We start from the raw sequence: 18133 nt of genomic DNA on the forward strand, positions 1-18133 counted from the left end.
ATGGTGGGAAAAAACCTAGGCGCGACGGGGAGCGCGGCGCGGGCGGCGAGCGCGCGGGCAGCGAGCGCGAGCGACGAGCGACCCGAAACATAAACATAGTATCTCGCGCGTTGCTCCACCTCCCGCTCATCGATCGATTTTTTTAAATGCCTTCCGAGTCCGGCCTACCGTCTCCTGCATCCTCATTCGCTCAAACGTGTAAATTTACTACTCAATAACTAATGTTACTTTGTACCGCAGTACATGATATTTCTCCTTAGTTTAACCCAATCTACTATTTTCAAAGTTGCTACTTTTGCATCAGACACCCTGTATAATATGTAGTAACTTCGTTTATATTTTCGGGTGCTGTCAATTGATTAAATCCTTCAGCCATAATTTCTTTTTTATACACTTAAGTAAAATAATTTAAATTTCAGCGTTGCTTGATCAATTCGCTAAAAGTTGGACTGTGTCGAACTTTGAGCGTTTATTCGCTACATTCGCCATTCTGGCAGGAATTTATGGAGAGGGGGTAAAACGCCAGCTTTTATTCGCTGCGTGAAATTGTGCCTTCATGGAGAATGTATAAGGGTGCTTTCACATGGAGTGTAAATTGCGTAGCGTAACCTGCGTATCACCAATCACAGGATCATGCTGATAGAACCGTTTCAATAATTCCGTTGAACTAGTCCTGTGATTAGCGATACGCAGGTTACGCTACGCAACTTACGCTCCATGTGAATCCAGCTTCATTCTCCATGGTGGAAACCCACCCGCGCGCGGCCATTGATCACGGAGTTGGACGTGGTTGGCTGGCTCGTCCGGGGTTCACGCGAGTGCGCGCAGGGAGTGGATATCGATCGTCCGTGCCGTGATAGCGTCGTTTTCCGCCGTCGTTCGCCGTCGGTTTGCGTTTTCTTCTGTCCACGAGCTACACAGGACTCGCAATCCTGTTCAGGGCCCTCAAAATGGTGAAGATGGAGCACGACGTGAGTACTTGCGCCGCCAAAATCGCCCATTCTGCGAAACGCCGCGGTTCCCATCGACGATTGCACCGTGCCGTGGCACTTCGGCTACGTCGAAGACTCGTCACGATGCCGCGGAGACGACATAGCTCTAACTTTCAGGCTTCGGCGAAGCTTAACGCTCTCGCTCCGAAGTTTCTGGTAAATTATCCCGCGACGATTAAATCAGGATACGTCCGAGTTCTCGGGTAGACGAGTAGATTCGGAGGGGGGGGGGGGGAATCACGGGAATTATTTCGCCGTTGGGATTTCGACTCGGAAAAAAATTTCGCACGTAACAAGGAGTCGCGTACTTATCGTGGAAACGGTCGGCGTTGACTCCGGTCGGAATCGTTGGATTATTTTCGACATTTCTATTGCGCTTTCTCGAGGAGACGGAATAATTCTAAACATTTCCCGCGATAGGTACCCGGGAGTTGGTTCAATTACCATTACTTTTGCATCGCCAGGTCTTGCTTTTACACCGATGCACGTAAATGACGCAGATACGCTTGTCTGGACCTTAAGTGACGAAACTTTGCAAGTTTCCCCGGATAGAAATGTGATAACGAACGCTATTGATCGTTCTCGCTTTAACAAAAAGAAATGCAAGAAGAAAAACGGACGACGGAATGCGATAAATTAATGAGAAGCAATTTGTTAAAGTATTGTTTAATTACAGCCGTTAGCTTCGACAATTAAAGGAATGCGATTAGATTTAGATGCGTAGAACGCAAGTTCGAAAATTTATCTCCTCAGGCGGGCAAAATATCCGAGACTTACGTTCGAAACGATTGATTATCTTGCACGATTAAGAAACTTCAGCTTTTGTAATGTCGTTCGATGCTTCAGGATGGTAAAAACGAACCAGAGCACGTTAGGAAGCTGTTCATCGGCGGACTGGATTATAGAACGACGGATGATTCACTGAAGAAGCACTTTGAGCAATGGGGCGAGATAGTGGACGTGGTGGTTATGAAAGATCCCAAAACAAAGCGTTCGAGAGGCTTTGGATTCATCACCTATTCTCGCGCTCACATGGTGGATGATGCTCAGAATGCTAGGTAAAAAAAGGGGGGATTTATAGGAGATATTAAAAAAAAGGGACTCTTCGATTTTAGAAGCGACTGTTTATTGCGACCAAGGGGTAAACCGCTGAGGGTATTGTGTACAGATTTGTGGCATTACTGGGTATTACCAGGGTTGGGAAAGTTACTTTATAAAAGTAACTAGTTACAGTTACAGTTTTTTTCGCTAACAATGTAACTAGTTACATTCACAAGTTACCAATTCTAAAAAGTAACGCGTTACAGTTACTCGAAAAGTAACGAATCATTACTTTGCAGTTACTCCCTTGCAATAGAAATAAATGTATCAAATCTGCATCTGAATTGTAAAGCGGCGACCTTAGCGGAAAAAATTTCCATAAATAACTACAAAAAATTGGCTTGAAATAGAAATTTGTAGAAATTTTTATATCTTCGTTGAAACATTTATTTCTTCGTAAAAATATCTATAAAATAGTCAATGTTCTCAAATTAAGAAATTATTGCAAGTAGTATTTCATGAAAATGTACAATTTTGTAAAAATTAGTACAAAACTTTACTAGTTTTAAAAATTTGGGAAACAACGAAATCTTAAAGAATTAAAACGTCCGCTTACTTGAAGAATATTGCAAAAATTAACAAGTGTTCCAATTCTGGCATTTTTATGTTGATTTTTATAACACTTTTTTTAATTTACGTAGAATTTCTTAGATTCTGGCAGTTATATTTAATTTTTTTGTAGAATTTTGTAAAATTATTTCCGGCACGGGATAAAGGTGTTTATGCACAAATGCAAGGACTAATGCGATCTGTAGAGGTTGAAAAATATATAAAGTAACAATTAATGTAACTATTAAATTAGTTACTAGTTATCGAAAAAATGTAACTGAATTAAGTTACAGTTACAGATGTAGAGAAAGTAACGAAGTTAAGTTAGAGTTATACCAAAAAGAAGTAACTGTAACTTCGTTACAAGTAACGAGTTACTTCCCCCAACCCTGGGAATTACTAGGCACTTTTTGGGCATTAGTTTGAGTATTAGACCCTGCTGGGATATTAACAAGATAAGATAAGTAACGTGGACAATAAGATAAAGTAATGCCCAGTGGGCATTAGTAGGCATTGGTGTACACTAGGGATCACTGATGCCTCTCCACATGAATTTAGCACATGTCTATACATTTCGTACATTTTGCGTATACACGGGAAATGTGTACGTGTTCTACATGTGCGCAAATTTAAATGGGAAGGCATCAGTAATCCCTAGTGTACATGATCTTGATCAGCGGTTTACCCCTCGATTGAGACGGATAAAGAAAACACTTGATATATAAATGAAGAAGTCAATCTCGTCGGAGATACAAGTATCTGACTCGGTAATATAGAGCTCGCTTGTGTTCTTGCTTGAATTCGTATGATTTTTCTCCTCACATAAGTCCATTCTTCCGTTCGCCCCGCGTGTGAAAGTACAAATGAGAGTTGGTAAAGAGTAAACTTCTTGCAGACCTCACAGAGTAGATGGTAGGGTGGTCGAGCCTAAGAGAGCGGTTCCCAGGCAAGAGATTGGCCGTCCGGAAGCGGGGGCTACCGTGAAGAAACTTTTCGTAGGTGGCTTGAAGGACGACCACGAGGAGGAAGACCTCAGGCAGTATTTTCAGAGTTACGGCAGCATAAACTCGATCAGCATAGTGACCGACAAGGAGACTGGCAAGAAACGTGGCTTCGGCTTTGTTGAATTCGACGATTATGATCCTGTCGACAAGATCTGTTTACAGCGTAATCACCAGATTCGCGGCAAGCATGTTGATGTCAAGAAGGTGAGAACACTCGTTCTCAAAGATGGTTTACCGTGCAAAATAAATGCGTTAATTTCCACAAGAAGTTACGAAAAATAATTTTGTGACGTTTTCTAGAGTCTTTTGTTCTTTTTTCTTTCTACTTTTTTTGTTCAATGGTTCTTGTAGAATATTAATAAAATATTAAAAATTTGGAGAACATTTTGAGAACTGAAAATTGTCCGATCGTCAAGAAATTAGAAATCTAGTCGAAGACAGAAATGACTTCTTATCTTAATCATATGGAAGAAGTATTTACTTTTGTATAAATTCAAGTGTTATTTCTCATCAGTCTTTTTCGTCAGTTCATCTATTTCTTTTCTCACTTTATGCATAAAAATATTCAGCCAGGATTATCGAAAAATAAATTTTTCCCGTAATATTTCAGATGTTTGTACCGATATGCTTTTATATAAGGTACAGAATACTCTGCCGCAGCTTGTTCCTTCCATTTTCCACAGATTACACGTCGAATGATTTTGATTATGATAATTTTTACCATAGGCTTTAAGCAGAGCGGAAATGGCGTCCGCTTCCGGAGGCGGTGGCGGCGGTGGCGGCGGCAGCCGCGGTGGCCAGGGTGTAGGCAGGGGACCTCGCGGTGGTAACCAGGGCGGCGGTAGCTGGGGAGGGCGCGGCAGCGGTGGTGGTGGTGGTGACTGGAACAACGGTGGTAATCAAGGTGGATACGGTGGAGGTAATCAAGGAGGTTGGGGGGGTAATGGACCTTGGGAGAATCAAAACCAAGGTGAAGGTTTGCAGACAATTTTTGTTCTCTACTCCTCTTAGAACCGAATTGATCCTCGCGTCAACGTCGCTCTTTAACAATACTGATATTTGCAAAATTGGCTTGTAACTGCGCGAGTGAACTTTTAAGCTCTCTCAATTTGTACCGGTAAATTAATTGTTCAAGCAGATCTCATATTATGAGATGTTTCTTTTCACTTTGACTTCGTGAACGACTCTTTGCGACGTCAAGCGAGGGTCAAGTCGCGGCGCGCTTTGACTTTGCATCTGTGTTTTCTACTTGCGTTTTCAGCGCTTCGCTTGTAAACATTATTAGAGCAAGAAAAACGAAGGCGAAGCTTCACAGAATGTGAACCAAAATTAATACAAAAAATAAAATAATTTCTATATCGAAAAGTAGAAATATTATGTCGTCTGTAATGCAGAGTCGAATCGCACAATGTTATTATCTCGAGTGCAGAAGGATACTGATTATTGCGTTTTAAATAGGTGGTGGCTGGAATCAAGGCGGACAGGGTGGCTACAACAGCGGCGGTAATTGGAGCAATGACAACTTCGGTGGTGGTTATCAGCAAGGTTACGGGGGCGGCCCAGTGCGCAACAATTTCAATTCGGGTGGCAGATCAGCTCCATACGGCATTAATTCGGGTCCCAGCGGACGTCAGTCTGGAGACTCAAGATGGTTACCGCCGTTCAGCGGACAAGGTTCTCCTCCTTAAAAATCAACGACACGATCGTCTTTCTATTGACCTTTTTATTCGTTGAGCTCAGTTATCTGCATACTGAGATGTAAAATATGAAAATTCTTTGTCTCGATCGAATATGACAAATAATGATTTAATGAAATGTTATAAAAGTTATGTAATTCCTTTGGCAAATGTAATTCCTTTGTTGTCGCGAATATTATCGTTTGAGTATGGAATTTATGAACAATCGTTTCCGCTGTAACCGATAGTCCTGTTTTCTTTGTCTCGCGACGCCGCAGGTCCTATGGGTGGTGGAAATTCCGGCGGCGGTGGGGGATACGGTAATCAAGGTGGTTACGGTGGCAATTCCCTCGGAGGTGGAAACATGGGTGGCGGCGGTGGTGGAGGAGGAGGCGGCAGTGGAAGGAGATATTAAGATAACATTGAGCATATCGCTGACCCTTCTCGCTGGTAAGCAAAACCATAATTATCTCAGTATAATAATTATCGAGTCGCTACTTTGAAACCGTCCACTCAAATTTGCGGCGAGATTCCACAAATCCGGAAATGTCGAGTTACCTCTCACAGAATTTTTAGGTATATGCATCACTGAATGGTACGGACATTTTAATTTCCTGCTTCATAGATATACATATTTGTAAATGTCGATATATTATGATTCATATATTTGACAGACAACTTCGACACACATAGACCAGTTTATTTTCAATAATATCAGTTTGTTAATTACTTAAATTTATCAAATTATTTCTTATAATTACTTACTATTATAATAGTTTACGTCATCTTGCTCATATTATTTAGGATGTAATTAAAAAACTACGACACATATACATGTATCTATGATTTATTGAGAGACAAATCTTGAAGAAAGCAAATGAGGACATGAAAATTGCTTCATTGACGATATAGATATACATATACATACACACCTAATTTTAGGACTTGTGCTAACGATACAATTAGAACGCAAAGTCACATCTTTTAGTCAGTGTTGCATACTAATATTCGCTACATCATTTTTCTAGCGTGACTATAATTAACAGTTATTTGGCAATTCAGTGGCGTTCTTTATTTCTTGTTTTTTATTTTACAAGTAGCACGTTTTCGAGCAAAGTTTAGAAGTTTAGATCAGAGGAATAGCATTACTTTCATTTTACATATGCGTGTATTCAGGATGATGATTAGTTATTTTGTTATAGTCTGATAAGAAGCGATGAAGGGTTTTTCTGGAGGAATTTACTTAATATCAGTATTCACAATTATAATAATACACAAATCTATGTATTAGGACCTCTAAGGGTCTACAGGATCAAGGATTTAAGAATCTCAGGATATCATACGCCGAGAATTTAAGAATCCAAGAATTTAACAGTACAGAGATTGGGTCTTCTAGATCTTTGTGGAAAGAAGATTTTTGTCAAATCATGTATTTTTTAAACTTTAGCAAAACAGTCTGGATATGGAACACTTTCCAATTTGAGAGTTTCCTTTAAAATTTGATATTCCGAATCTAACATAATGAAGTCCATACACAAGAAGAAAAGATATCAGTACCTAAAAATTTTGATATAGGACACTTATTTTAATCTCAAAATCTGGAAGTTTCAGGAATTTGGATAGTTCAAAAATTTCTAGAAGTGTTAAAACATTTTTTTAATAATACGCTATCTGCTATCTAAAAATTCCATCAAGAACTTGGAAATTTAAAATTCACCGAGAGATGCGTGTGGAAATAGGACTTTTAAATAGTAAAAATGTAAATAATCCAAAATTTTTCAGGAAACGCAAGTGATTTGATATTCTCAAATTATCCATAGTTATTCGAAATTAAACAAATCGAAGAAAATGTAGGACATTCGATTGTGTAAGTCGAAAAATTCTTGGACTCCAAGAGATGTCTTTGCAAATCTAGAGCTTTAAAAAGATCCCAAGATTCGGAAATTCCTTGCTCACGACCCAATCGGTCTTTTGCACAGGCTAAGGAGTTTAACTAACAGATTTCTTGACTTTTGAACCTCAGGTGAAGCTACTACTCCTACTACTCCTACTTGTCTTCTAGTCGCCAGTACTTCTGTACTGTTTAGTATTGGAGCAGGCAGGCAGGCTATCAGGCTAGAGAGACAAGGCAACGAACAGGCAGAAACTCAAAAACAGTCAGGAAGTCGGTCAGGCAGGCAGGACAATCAGGATACAGGACAGAGAAAGAGAAAAAAAAACCATCAGTTAGCTCGCAGTGAGAGGCTTATACGCCTATTCTTTTTTAATCTTGCGTCCAGTTTCTCCCTTTCTTCTCATTGTAAAGAGTCGTATTATCGTTCAAATGTATTTTTACGTCCGTTACAAAGACTTGCGCGTAAATATTCAGTAGACAGGCAAAACAGTTTTATTCATATATACAGGAAGATAATTTATGTTAGGAAAAATAAGAAGAAGAGAGAAAGATATAGTGCGTACATGTAGCGATAAAAACGGCAAGAGAAGAGTATTCGTCAGCGTTTCGTAGGAACTAATTAGGACTAATTAATAGGAAATAATCTAGTTTACGAAGCTGTATAATTGTTTAAGCATTAGTTGGCTTAAATAAAAGAAAACCTTTTCTTTATTATGTCTTACTTTTGCGAGGTCAATAGGCTGTAAGCTCAGACGAAACTACTGCGGAGGGTCAGAATAAACCAGCTAAACATTATCGCTCAGAGTATCTTTCACGTGCAACTTCGAAGTTTCCATACTTAAACAAGCAAAATGTATATAAAATACAGTTCTTTATAAATCGCATAACTTTATAAAACAGGCAAGATGTATATAAGATGCAATTTATATATATATTGTCATACGAGTCTCATAACTACGTAATTTTTTCTTCGAAGCTGCATAATAAAATTATTCAAGATAACAACAATAGATCAGGATCATCTTGTACGTGTTGAAGGAACAACCTTTGTAGGACTTGTACAATAGATGAAAAAGAAACAAGGAACGAGGGAAAAGGCAGAAATAGATGTACTGTCGACTGTGTAGTCAATGAAAAAGAAAAGAAAAATACCACCGATACCTCGAGGCGTCAATGTTCAAATATGTATTCGCAGTATTAAATCATTTGTATAGTACGAAAACCCCATTCCCAATCTTCTGTAGTTTTTGTTTTTTTTTATTGCAAAGAATGTTACGAACGAATCTTGTGAACTCATCGTCGCGATCGTTTGTCATAGAAAAAGATTTATGCTCTAAATAGCGATAGACTATATAAATATTTCGAACAATTTGGAGTATATATCTAGAAGATTGTGAATCACTTTGAATATTGCTTAAAATTAAGAATTCTTAAAGCACCTTGAGAATTTTGAAGGAGAAAACGAGAGAAATTAATTTTACTTTACATTTATGTGTTATTTATATTTGCGTGGATAATTATTTATTTTAACAGTTACTATTAATGATGATCTTAATTCTAATTGTCTAAAAATGTAGAAATTTTCAAAAACTTGGCAGATTCTGAAAGAGTCTACAATCTCTCCCGAGGCTTTCAAAATTTTCGAGACTTCCAAATTAATTTTTTTAATATCGTTCATTTTCTCAAAAGTTCCCCGAAATTTTTAAGAATCCTTAATTACGGGAATATCTAAATTGATTATATAATTTGATTTGAAATTTTATTGCTCGAGATTCTGCTAAGGAAAAAAAAATAAAATTCTCATATACTGCTAGTAATAAATCTGTGAAGAAAACAAAATTCTTTAGATATCAAGATTCACATACTCATCTGGTTCAAGTGTTTATTACCTGAAGCATAATTTTCGAATCTCATCCTCACATCCCCCAAATCAGCTCTTCACTCTTCTAGTAGAACTAGAGCGACGTTGAAAGTGCTAGAGTAGTCTCTAGTTAGTCTAGTGCAGTTTGGATTTTTAACTTACAATTAGTGACGAAGATTATCAGCTTAAGAGCCAGGAAGATGCTAGCAGATAGCAGAAAGAGCGAAAGAACAAAGAAAGAAGGGAAAAGGCAAAGATAACAGAGAGAAAGAGAGGATTCTCAGGCTGCGACAGACAGAACTAGTGTTTACTAGGCTTTCCATTCTAGCCTCTGTTATGCAATCACAGGTAGGAATGTTTCGACTCATTTGCTTAGATATACATATATAACACGTATAAATGTACATATACATATTTATAGGGTGTTAAATGGCAACAAGTGTGTGCATGACATTGCAGTCTTATTTTACAGTGTTTTTTGGCGACTACGTTGTGTATCTGGTGCACTGTATACCAGATTTGTTGTTATTAATAGAGAACTTGCGAAAGTCTGATGAGTGAAAAAGAATCGGTAGAATTTGCTTGAAAATCGAACAAGTTTCTAATATCTCAAACCTTTTGTATTAAAAGTTTTGTCGTGACACGTTGCCTTAATTATATGTAGAGGAAAAAATAGAAAGACATTAATAATAAAGTATCCGCAATTTAATAAAAGCATAGACGTAAAAAGGGAAAATAAATTTGTATTGTAACACGTTTTAATTTTTATATTAAATTTGTATTATAATTTAAACATCTTCTATTGTTATTAATAATAAATTGCAATTAATTTATTTTAACTTATAATTTATACGAAATATCTGGCTAAATGTATGCCAAATTCTAATGCAATTTTAAGAAAAGAATGTAAGCTATAAAAAAAATTTTTTAAACATGTTCCGTACAGTACATGCCACGATTACGAAACCCAACACGTGAAACATCAAGCGAAACACTGCCGATTCCATTAAATTCATCTTCCTTTCGCAAAGAAAGTTTTAGGCTGAACAGGAGGTACATTTTCGTTCGTATAGCTGTTGCATCGTTGCTGTTTTTTATATTTTTCTTCTCTCTTTTTTTTTATCTTCACCAGTGTTCATGTGTACACAGGGAGTTTCTCTCTATGAAAATATATCGCTTAGAAATGAGGAGAACTCTTTGAGAGATGTTGCGCTTTTTGTATCGCCGTCCGAAGATCTCTAGGGATCCGCATGTTACAAATGTACAGCATAGTTTCAAGAATTTTGAGTCTTAGAAAACAAAGTTAAAGTCTTACTCGTCGCGGTTGAGCAGACAGAATTTTATTCTGCAATATATTGTTGCGCGAATACACTTTCAGAAATTTATAAATTAGATCTTTATATGTATCCCTTTCGGAATTTTTATGTCTACTCTTTTTAAAAGTTTTTTTCAAGTTACAGCATTCTACGTTTAAGGTGCAATATTTTCATCGTGTATTGTATTATTAGAAGATTGAAGGAATCACGCTACCATAAACCCCTTGCTACGAGATGCCTAGGATACCAATTACCAGATCTGATATTCAAAATGTTAGCTTCACATAGCTCTTTGTCACTTGAGACTCGTACGAGAATAATTGACTTATAGATACACTTTAATATTGATCTATCGGTATCCATGATCTAGGAAATCGAGATTCCCGAAGGATCAGGGATAACCGTGCAAGAATTCCTTGTGGCGATAAAGACTCAATTCTTTAACCGAAATGCCGAGTTAGAGAGACCAGGCCTTTCAGAAAGAAACGAATTTAACAAACGAGTTAGCGAGATCTAACGACTGACGGAGTTGTCGAAGAAACTTTACTGCTCTCAAGACTCATATAATACATTACGGAGCGATTGAGATTTCAGAAATTGAAATCGCGAGTAGTAAGATTTATTGGAGGAAACAAATTCAAATGCTTGTGAGTTGATTCTCAATGTTCATTGTCCCGTTGAAATCTGTGATTGATCGGCCGTGTCCTCACCTAAAGCGCGATAGACATTCTCACTTGATTTAATTAAGTTTTCTTCTCGCGATGAGCAGGCAGGGCGTTTGTTACTGAGACTTCTTTTTACTTTCACTGTATTAATTGCTGTCTTTCGTTTTCATTAATTTCTGGTTTACCATTCGGGCTGGTACTCGACGAGAGCGATGTGCCTGTGCCGCCGTCCTTCCGAGGCCGCCGACTGAGGTAAGTTCAAAAGTAAGTGATCTATGCATTTCTATGCGACCTACTTTTTTTTCAAATTGCTTTGAGTGTTAATCGAGATCAGGTGATTTTGAGAAAATCTAAGGAATCTAAGTTTCCAAAGGTTCCAGAGTCGAAGATTGAGAAAGAAATATTTCTAAAAATTAAGACTATTAATATTTTAAGGTAGAATTTACGTCTTAAAAAATTTTAATTTTAGTGACGTCCATCTTAGGGATGTGCAGTTTATATCCTAGCATTGAAAAAAATTAAATTATTACGAACCATAACATTACTCTGTATGTGTTGTCAAAGGGAACAACTTCAAATTAATATCGAAAATTGATTTACTACCACTTTGCTAACGTTCAATTTGCCTCTGAAATAATTAATTTTTTAATCTCTCTTGGATCGGATGGAATCTTGGAATCTCTCGGAGCAAAAATTCTTGCATTTACAGTTATATAAGATTTTAAGAATTGAAAGATTCTTAAACGAGTCCGTAAAGATCCTAAAAATTAAGAAACCTGGGATTTTTTTAGGATATAATAAGAATATTGTATATATATTTTAGATTGTAACACTATTTTTACACATTTAATAAACTTTTGTTTTTAGTCTACAGAGCTGTTTTTTCATTCTCCTCCAAACTCGCGAAATACATGCGATTGCAAATTGTACTTGTGCATCAACTATTGAAAATTATTTCAACTTAGTTATAATGCATTGCAATAATTATATGAATTGTTTGCGAGACGTAACTAAAAAGATAAGAATTAAAATTGTATATCTTTTTGCAGTTTCATGTATTCTCATTATCGATTAAGCATTAATTACAGATAAAACATGCTCAAATCTTATTATAATTATTATATAATTAATAATTGCAACTCTATACGTTACGTTACTATTATGATTAATTGTAATTGGATTGACTTTTCGGTGATAATTTAACGTTTATATTAACGTTTCTCATTTTTCAAAATCGTTTTCAAATCGATTTTACTCCCGGCGTGCGAATTAATAGCAAACAAGAAAAATGGGAGGTAAGTTTATAAACTAATTTCACTATTTCAATGATTTAACTTTGTTACCAAAAAATGCTAATCTCGAAAGATGCGATTCCAAGCGAAGCAAATCTTGATCGGGAGTCTGTTTTACTGTTTCTTGTTTCTTGCGAAAGTTAACATTTAAAAGTACATAACTTTTTCAGAACTTTAAAAAATTTTCGTTTTGTACCTGTTAGCAATAACGCAAACAAGGTGCATTTCATTAAATTTATTCGATACTAAACCAACGTGCATTTTTCGTTTGTACATTTAATTACTGATTTCGAGAGCGTTCGAGTGCATTTCTCAATTCTAGCGACGAGTGTTGGTAAGATATTTATATGAGGCGTTGCCGTATTTTTTGCGTTATCTTTGTCTTAATATTGTCTCAATATTGATAGTTTTTTTACATAGTATATTGTTCAAATTTTACCTCTTCAACAAAAATGTGGTTTTAAAGATAATTATTGTTACTTTGTTTAAAATGTTTACTAATTTTATGAGTACTAATTTGTATAAGATATTAAACGTATCACACAGAATCTCATTATTAAAAAAATGTCTCGGTATCTTAAAATAATGAGATTTTTGCGGCAGTGATATAATGAAGATATTAGAAGTGCTGTTCTGACTGTACACAAAAGCATAGGAAAACATCAAGCACCAATATGGTAATTTTCAAAATTTTACAGCAGAAACTTTATTCTGGAAGACTAAAAATTCTTCGGGCATCTCGATCTTCCGTTCCACGTAAATAATGAACGAGGGTTGAAAAGGCAACAGTTTGAGAAACTCTGAAAACTAGGTTACTCAATAACGACTATATTTACATATTGCCTAGTATTGTACTGAAAAGTCAACTGAAATTAAAGAAACAACTAGAAGGAAAGATTTTCTGAGGTAAACAGATGTGTCTTTTGCAGTTATCGCTTATCGCTATTGACGCCAGGGAAAGTATTTGTAATGTCTCATCTCTTCGTGCACGCTGAAAACGGATTGTTGAAACTGCCCCTGTGTCGCATAATTACATAGAATAGAAAAGAGAGAAATGAACTTATTGTCAGACATGTACCTTAAACGAACATGTCTTAAGTGAACCGCCCGTTGGATTTAATTAAGTCGTCGACACGAGATTCGGCGGATTGTCGGACGTCTCGCTGCCACTGCTGCTGTAACGCGGCTGATTCTTCAAAGACGAGTCGACGACGACGGAGCTGCCGGAGATGCAGGAGTGATTGGTCACCGAGCCGTAGGTGTCCTTGTACAGACAGAGGCCGCAGAATCCTGTCGCGTTGTAAAGCGGCAGATTCACCAGGCCGTTCGATACCGCAAAGTTTCTGCAAGCCACAATGAGATTCAACAACAAAGTTACGGCAATTGTTGCGACGAGTGGCGATTATAAGTTCAATACTTTCCAACCGTGTAGAAAAATTGCTTCCGTCTGTAAAAAAAAAAGTAATTCGGGGAGATTATAAAAGAGAAACAATCAACGTGGCCGGTGTTTCCATTTGCCTGAAGTAACCGCCTTTATTCGGCGAAACATTAGGGGGAGAGCGGAATCGTTACTTAAACTGTGGATCGCGTGTCAGCCCTCACCGCTCGTTTACGCTCCAAATATCTGGTTGGTTATATTAAATGAAGACTGCTATGAGATGTTCCGGTGTTGAGATCTCAGCTATTTAGAATGTAATCGAGCCTTTTATAATATAATCTAACAAACGACTTAAAACGCATTCCACATTCCCATTTTTTAAATCACCCCGTGAAATTTTACATTAAAACGAGAAATCCCTTACGATAATTCGACGCAACTCCTTCATTTTTACCGTTTTACCATTGAAAAAGATTATTTTGAGGTTGCTCCTCTTCGTCATTAAAATATTGAACCTCAGGAAGCGACGTTTCTAACGTTGAACATTCAAATGCCACAACGATTGAGTTTAGAATAAAAAATTCATCGTCGGACGGAGATTCTAGCAGAAAAAAGCCGATCAAAGTAAAACTCTCTCCACTCGATTCTCAGAACTCCCCCCCCCCCCATCTCGTAAATGTCTCTTAATATTTTTTTTTTGCGGAGCAAATTGAGACCGCGGATCGGAGATCAGGACGGCGGTGCGTCCCGTGAATGCGCGCGAGGGTTGCGACAAGTGGATGAGAAAATCCACCGCGGTTAGCACGGGGGATGCATTTATCCGTCGTTTATCCGGTTTATCGAGCGTCAGGTGCATATCGACTGAATAACACCGGGGCCACTCCCGGCGAGTGGCAAGGGTGGCGAAGGAACGAAGGAAGGGGGTGGGCGAGATTCGGCGGACCCCCCGGCGTACGCGACGCTCACGGCTCGACCGGGGTTGATACGCCGATGTGATACGCCGCTAAATAGCCTTAAGTGGGATTACGTCTCCGCTATTGTGATCCGCGGCGCGAGGAGGAGGAGCTCATACAAATTTCGGTCTTTGTGCGGCGCCGGGGCGTTCTCGCGGCGTCATCCCCTCGCCCTCGCCCTCACCCTCGCCCTCGCCTCGCATTACGCGGAGGATGCCGAATTCATCGGGCAACGTCTCTCCTCCGGACCGCGCCGGCCGTGTTCTCCGGAATAATTGTTCGCGATGGGATACTTAGGGCTTGATTTCGGGCGAGGTGGTCGGGGCGGTTCGCGCGATTTCGGGTGTTAACAGGAGTTATCCGAGTCCCGTCGTGGTCGTGGAAATTTTGCAAATTGAAGAATCCGCGCGACGCAAAACGCCCGGGGTCACTCGAGTGTGATTTTATACCTTGCAATATCTTGTATCTCTCTCCGAATTCGTACGGTCAAAGAGGGGGCGATTTTTCGTGAAGAAATAAATAAGCCGCGAGACGAAGATATTAAGAATAGATTAGCCTTTATCTGGGAAGCACGTCTATTGTTAATTTCTCGATTTTCAAAATTATGAAGAATCTCAGTTTATTTTTACATTTTATTTTTCCCACGCGAGACATCGTCCCCTGTCGGTTGCACCGAAACAGTTCTCTGAGATTGCCTGTATGTAATAATAAATTGTTAAATGTAATTCGTTTAATTATAATTCTCTTCCGACATTTCTCGTAACCAAGTTCCTGATTTTGAACGAAACTCGTTGATTTTGAGAGCTTTATCTCGCGTTAACTTGAAATCTCTGAAGTAAGATTCAAGTCGGAGAAATTATATATCCGAGCACTAATTTTGCGTTGCGTCGGGAATTAGAAAAATTCTAAGAACAGCTGATGAACCTAACGGCCGCGCGTTAATAGCCACATTGAAGGCACGATACATCACGCTGACAAGATAACAAATCGACTGGATGCATCATGCGTGGGATGCAAGGATGTGGGACGTATGCGAAAATCGCCATATGTTCCATATGGTCCTCTCAGTTTTCCCATGCCAGTTTCGACGAGGAGAAATCAGACTAGCGTGGCTCGAGTGGCTTTGAGAAATAATACAAGCAGTAAATAAAATCCTAGAGGCTTAAGAGAGGATTGTGGAAGATCGATTTGTCCTTCGCATCTCTTTAAAGTGTAAAACACATTTATGGAACACTCGGAAGAAACTTGCTACAATCAGGGGCTCAATTCTGTACTCGGCTACCGACCACTATCGATATCGTTCATGACGTTTGCGCAGCTTTTTTACGTAATAGAAAAACTGCGTATTTCATTAAAATTTGGAATAATTTTATTCCTTACATTCGCCGCTGGATTCGCCTTGTTGAAGTTTTTCGTTTCGATCCTATTTTAGTATTCGGTAACTCCAGAAATCTTTGACCATAAACCAGATATACTCTTCTCAGAAACATCGAAAGAGACTTAATCATATTATTATCTTGGAATACCAATTTATGCAAATGTCAATGAAGGAAGTCGAAAAAGTATACTCGTACTATGCGGATTATTCTACAGTTTAGTAAACAGGAAGCATGCATGGTAGCTAAAATAATAATCAGATAATCATGACTTGTACCGTGATTTCGAGACATTTCACTGTCGTTTTAAAATATTTCCACGCGATTCTAGAAATATCTTAAATCCTAGACTTTTTAGGAATGCATAAATGTTTAACAACTGTATCACGATCTGATTAAAGATATAAAAAGAAACGGGATTTCTAAACGACAAAAAATTTAGGAGAACGAACTTGTTTAGTGAGAAAATTCAGAAAGACGCAGATTACATTTCAGACGCAATCTCTGTCTTTAATGGTGCAATCTCTAAGGTATGATCTGCGGAAGAAAATGGACAAAGTATAAGAGAACTAAAGTGAATGAGTACCGATACTGTTGGTCTAGCTGCGCCTTTTCGATTCTTTTGTCCTTGGCGCGCCTGTTCTGGAACCAGATTTTGATTTGCGTCTCGGTGAGTCTCAAGGAAGTTGCGAGCTCGAATCTGCGCCCCCTCGAGATGTACTCTCCCCGCCGATACTCGACTTCCAACCTCAGTGTCTGTTCGCCGCTGAATGTCGTCCTTTGTCTTCGCGGCCGGCCCTCTTTCCTTCTTCTACGCGCCACTGCGAGGAAAGAAATACAAATCTCCGGGGACACGGGATTTCTTCTACAATTAGACGTCTGTCAAAATTTATTCGCGCGTTGTACATAATAGCCACGCAATATTTTTATAAAAAATAATTAAGTATCTGTAACAGTTTGTACAAATATCCATTTTAGTTGGCGCGATTTGGTGATATTATTACTTTTGTAGAGAAGACAAAAATAATTTTTTTGAAACATATCTAAATTCTTGATCGGACGACGCTTATACTTGGCGTCTTTTTTTAAAAAAGGTTATTTCTTTAAGGTGACAAACACTTACGGTAAACTATTTTCGATGTTATCTTTAAAACAGAAACTGAGATTCGGGAATAGCCAAGAAATGAGATAGAATGAAGATGGAATGGAATAGATGACTCTATAGCTCGCTTTGATTGTACCAATTTGACATTTTCATCAGCGCGAAACAATTGAAACGATTACATAAAGAAGATTCTCTCGTTCACGGGATTCTTCTAAACGTTACAATTAATTTATAAAAACGAGCATTAAGTTACCGCAACATCGAGAACAGTATTGATTACGCACCTCTCGACAATTGAAAGATTTGGATACACGCGCGTCTCTCATAATTTGCTTTCTTAATACTTCAATTTGATTCTGATCCCGGTCGTTTTTCAGCGCGCTTGGTAGGGATTCGTGAAATAAATCTGGCCATGGTGTAATTTCATCTTCACGATGGAATAATTAGGATGTACCGAGCAGGGGAAGGGGAGAAGAAAGAGAGCGATATCGGAAATTGAGGCTTCCCGAGGCTTCGCCCAATCTGGCGTAAAGCGGACACGAGATACTAATTGCTCCTTGAACCTCATAACCGCTTCAAGCAACTCGATAGATCCGCGCGATAGGGGTTTCGAGAAAAATGTGCGATAGGAAGATTCCTTCCTCTCAAAAAGGAAGCAAAAATATAAAAAACTAAGCCGCAGAGCAAGTCAAACAAGGAGACTTTGTACAAAAATAATACAAAGCATCTGTATCGCTTCCGGTTATTTGGAGTTGTGGAATAATCGCGCTAAAAGAGACCGACTTTGAGAAAAATGCTATTTTTGAAGGCCAAAGCAGCTACCTTAAAGGGAAGCGTCACAGGAGAGACGTTCGAAGTAAAATTGCAGTAACTACTTTGCTTCTAGTTCTCAGCCCACCAATCTTGGGATTTTAATAATGCCGACTGTCACACGCTTCAGAGAGCGATTGAAATAAAATAAAAAGACAATC

General features: G+C 38.3%; 2 protein-coding genes across 2 annotated transcripts in view; one reads left to right on the plus strand and one right to left on the minus strand.

Annotated features, from left to right (window-relative positions):
* Positions 1-746: 746 nt before the first annotated feature.
* On the plus strand, positions 747-7425 carry LOC105558717 (heterogeneous nuclear ribonucleoprotein A1, A2/B1 homolog). Its single transcript, XM_012006553.1, has 7 exons — positions 747-971; positions 1839-2050; positions 3538-3850; positions 4373-4622; positions 5105-5320; positions 5601-5772; positions 7346-7425. The coding sequence occupies exons 1-6, from the start codon at positions 951-953 to the stop codon at positions 5735-5737; spliced, it is 1149 nt and encodes a 382-aa protein (XP_011861943.1). The 5' UTR covers positions 747-950; the 3' UTR covers positions 5738-5772; positions 7346-7425.
* Positions 7426-9862: 2437 nt separating this feature from the next.
* LOC105558731 (homeobox protein rough) overlaps positions 9863-18133 on the minus strand; it is a 13705-nt gene continuing 5434 nt past the window's right edge. Inside the window, exons 3-4 of the mRNA XM_012006588.1 lie at positions 16644-16878; positions 9863-13693 (exon numbers count right to left, since the gene is read on the minus strand). Of these exons, the coding sequence (XP_011861978.1) occupies positions 13471-13693; positions 16644-16878 (458 nt within the window). The 3' untranslated portion in view covers positions 9863-13470. The remainder of the gene's footprint in view (positions 13694-16643; positions 16879-18133) is intronic.

The sequence above is a fragment of the Vollenhovia emeryi genome, unplaced genomic scaffold (genome assembly GCF_000949405.1).
Source record: "Vollenhovia emeryi isolate VEMERY1.0 unplaced genomic scaffold, V.emery_V1.0 DF939317.1, whole genome shotgun sequence".
Classification (NCBI taxonomy): domain Eukaryota; kingdom Metazoa; phylum Arthropoda; class Insecta; order Hymenoptera; family Formicidae; genus Vollenhovia; species Vollenhovia emeryi.

What these genes read in the sequence shown, in the direction of transcription:
- LOC105558717 (XM_012006553.1), top strand. Translation starts at nt 951, where the DNA reads ATGGTGAAGATGGAGCACGAC. An exon ending in AGCATGTTGATGTCAAGAAG is followed by an intron (nt 3,851 to 4,372) that starts GTGAGAACACTC and finishes TTTTTACCATAG; the next exon opens with GCTTTAAGCAGAGCGGAAAT. An exon ending in ACCGCCGTTCAGCGGACAAG is followed by an intron (nt 5,321 to 5,600) that starts GTTCTCCTCCTT and finishes GCGACGCCGCAG; the next exon opens with GTCCTATGGGTGGTGGAAAT.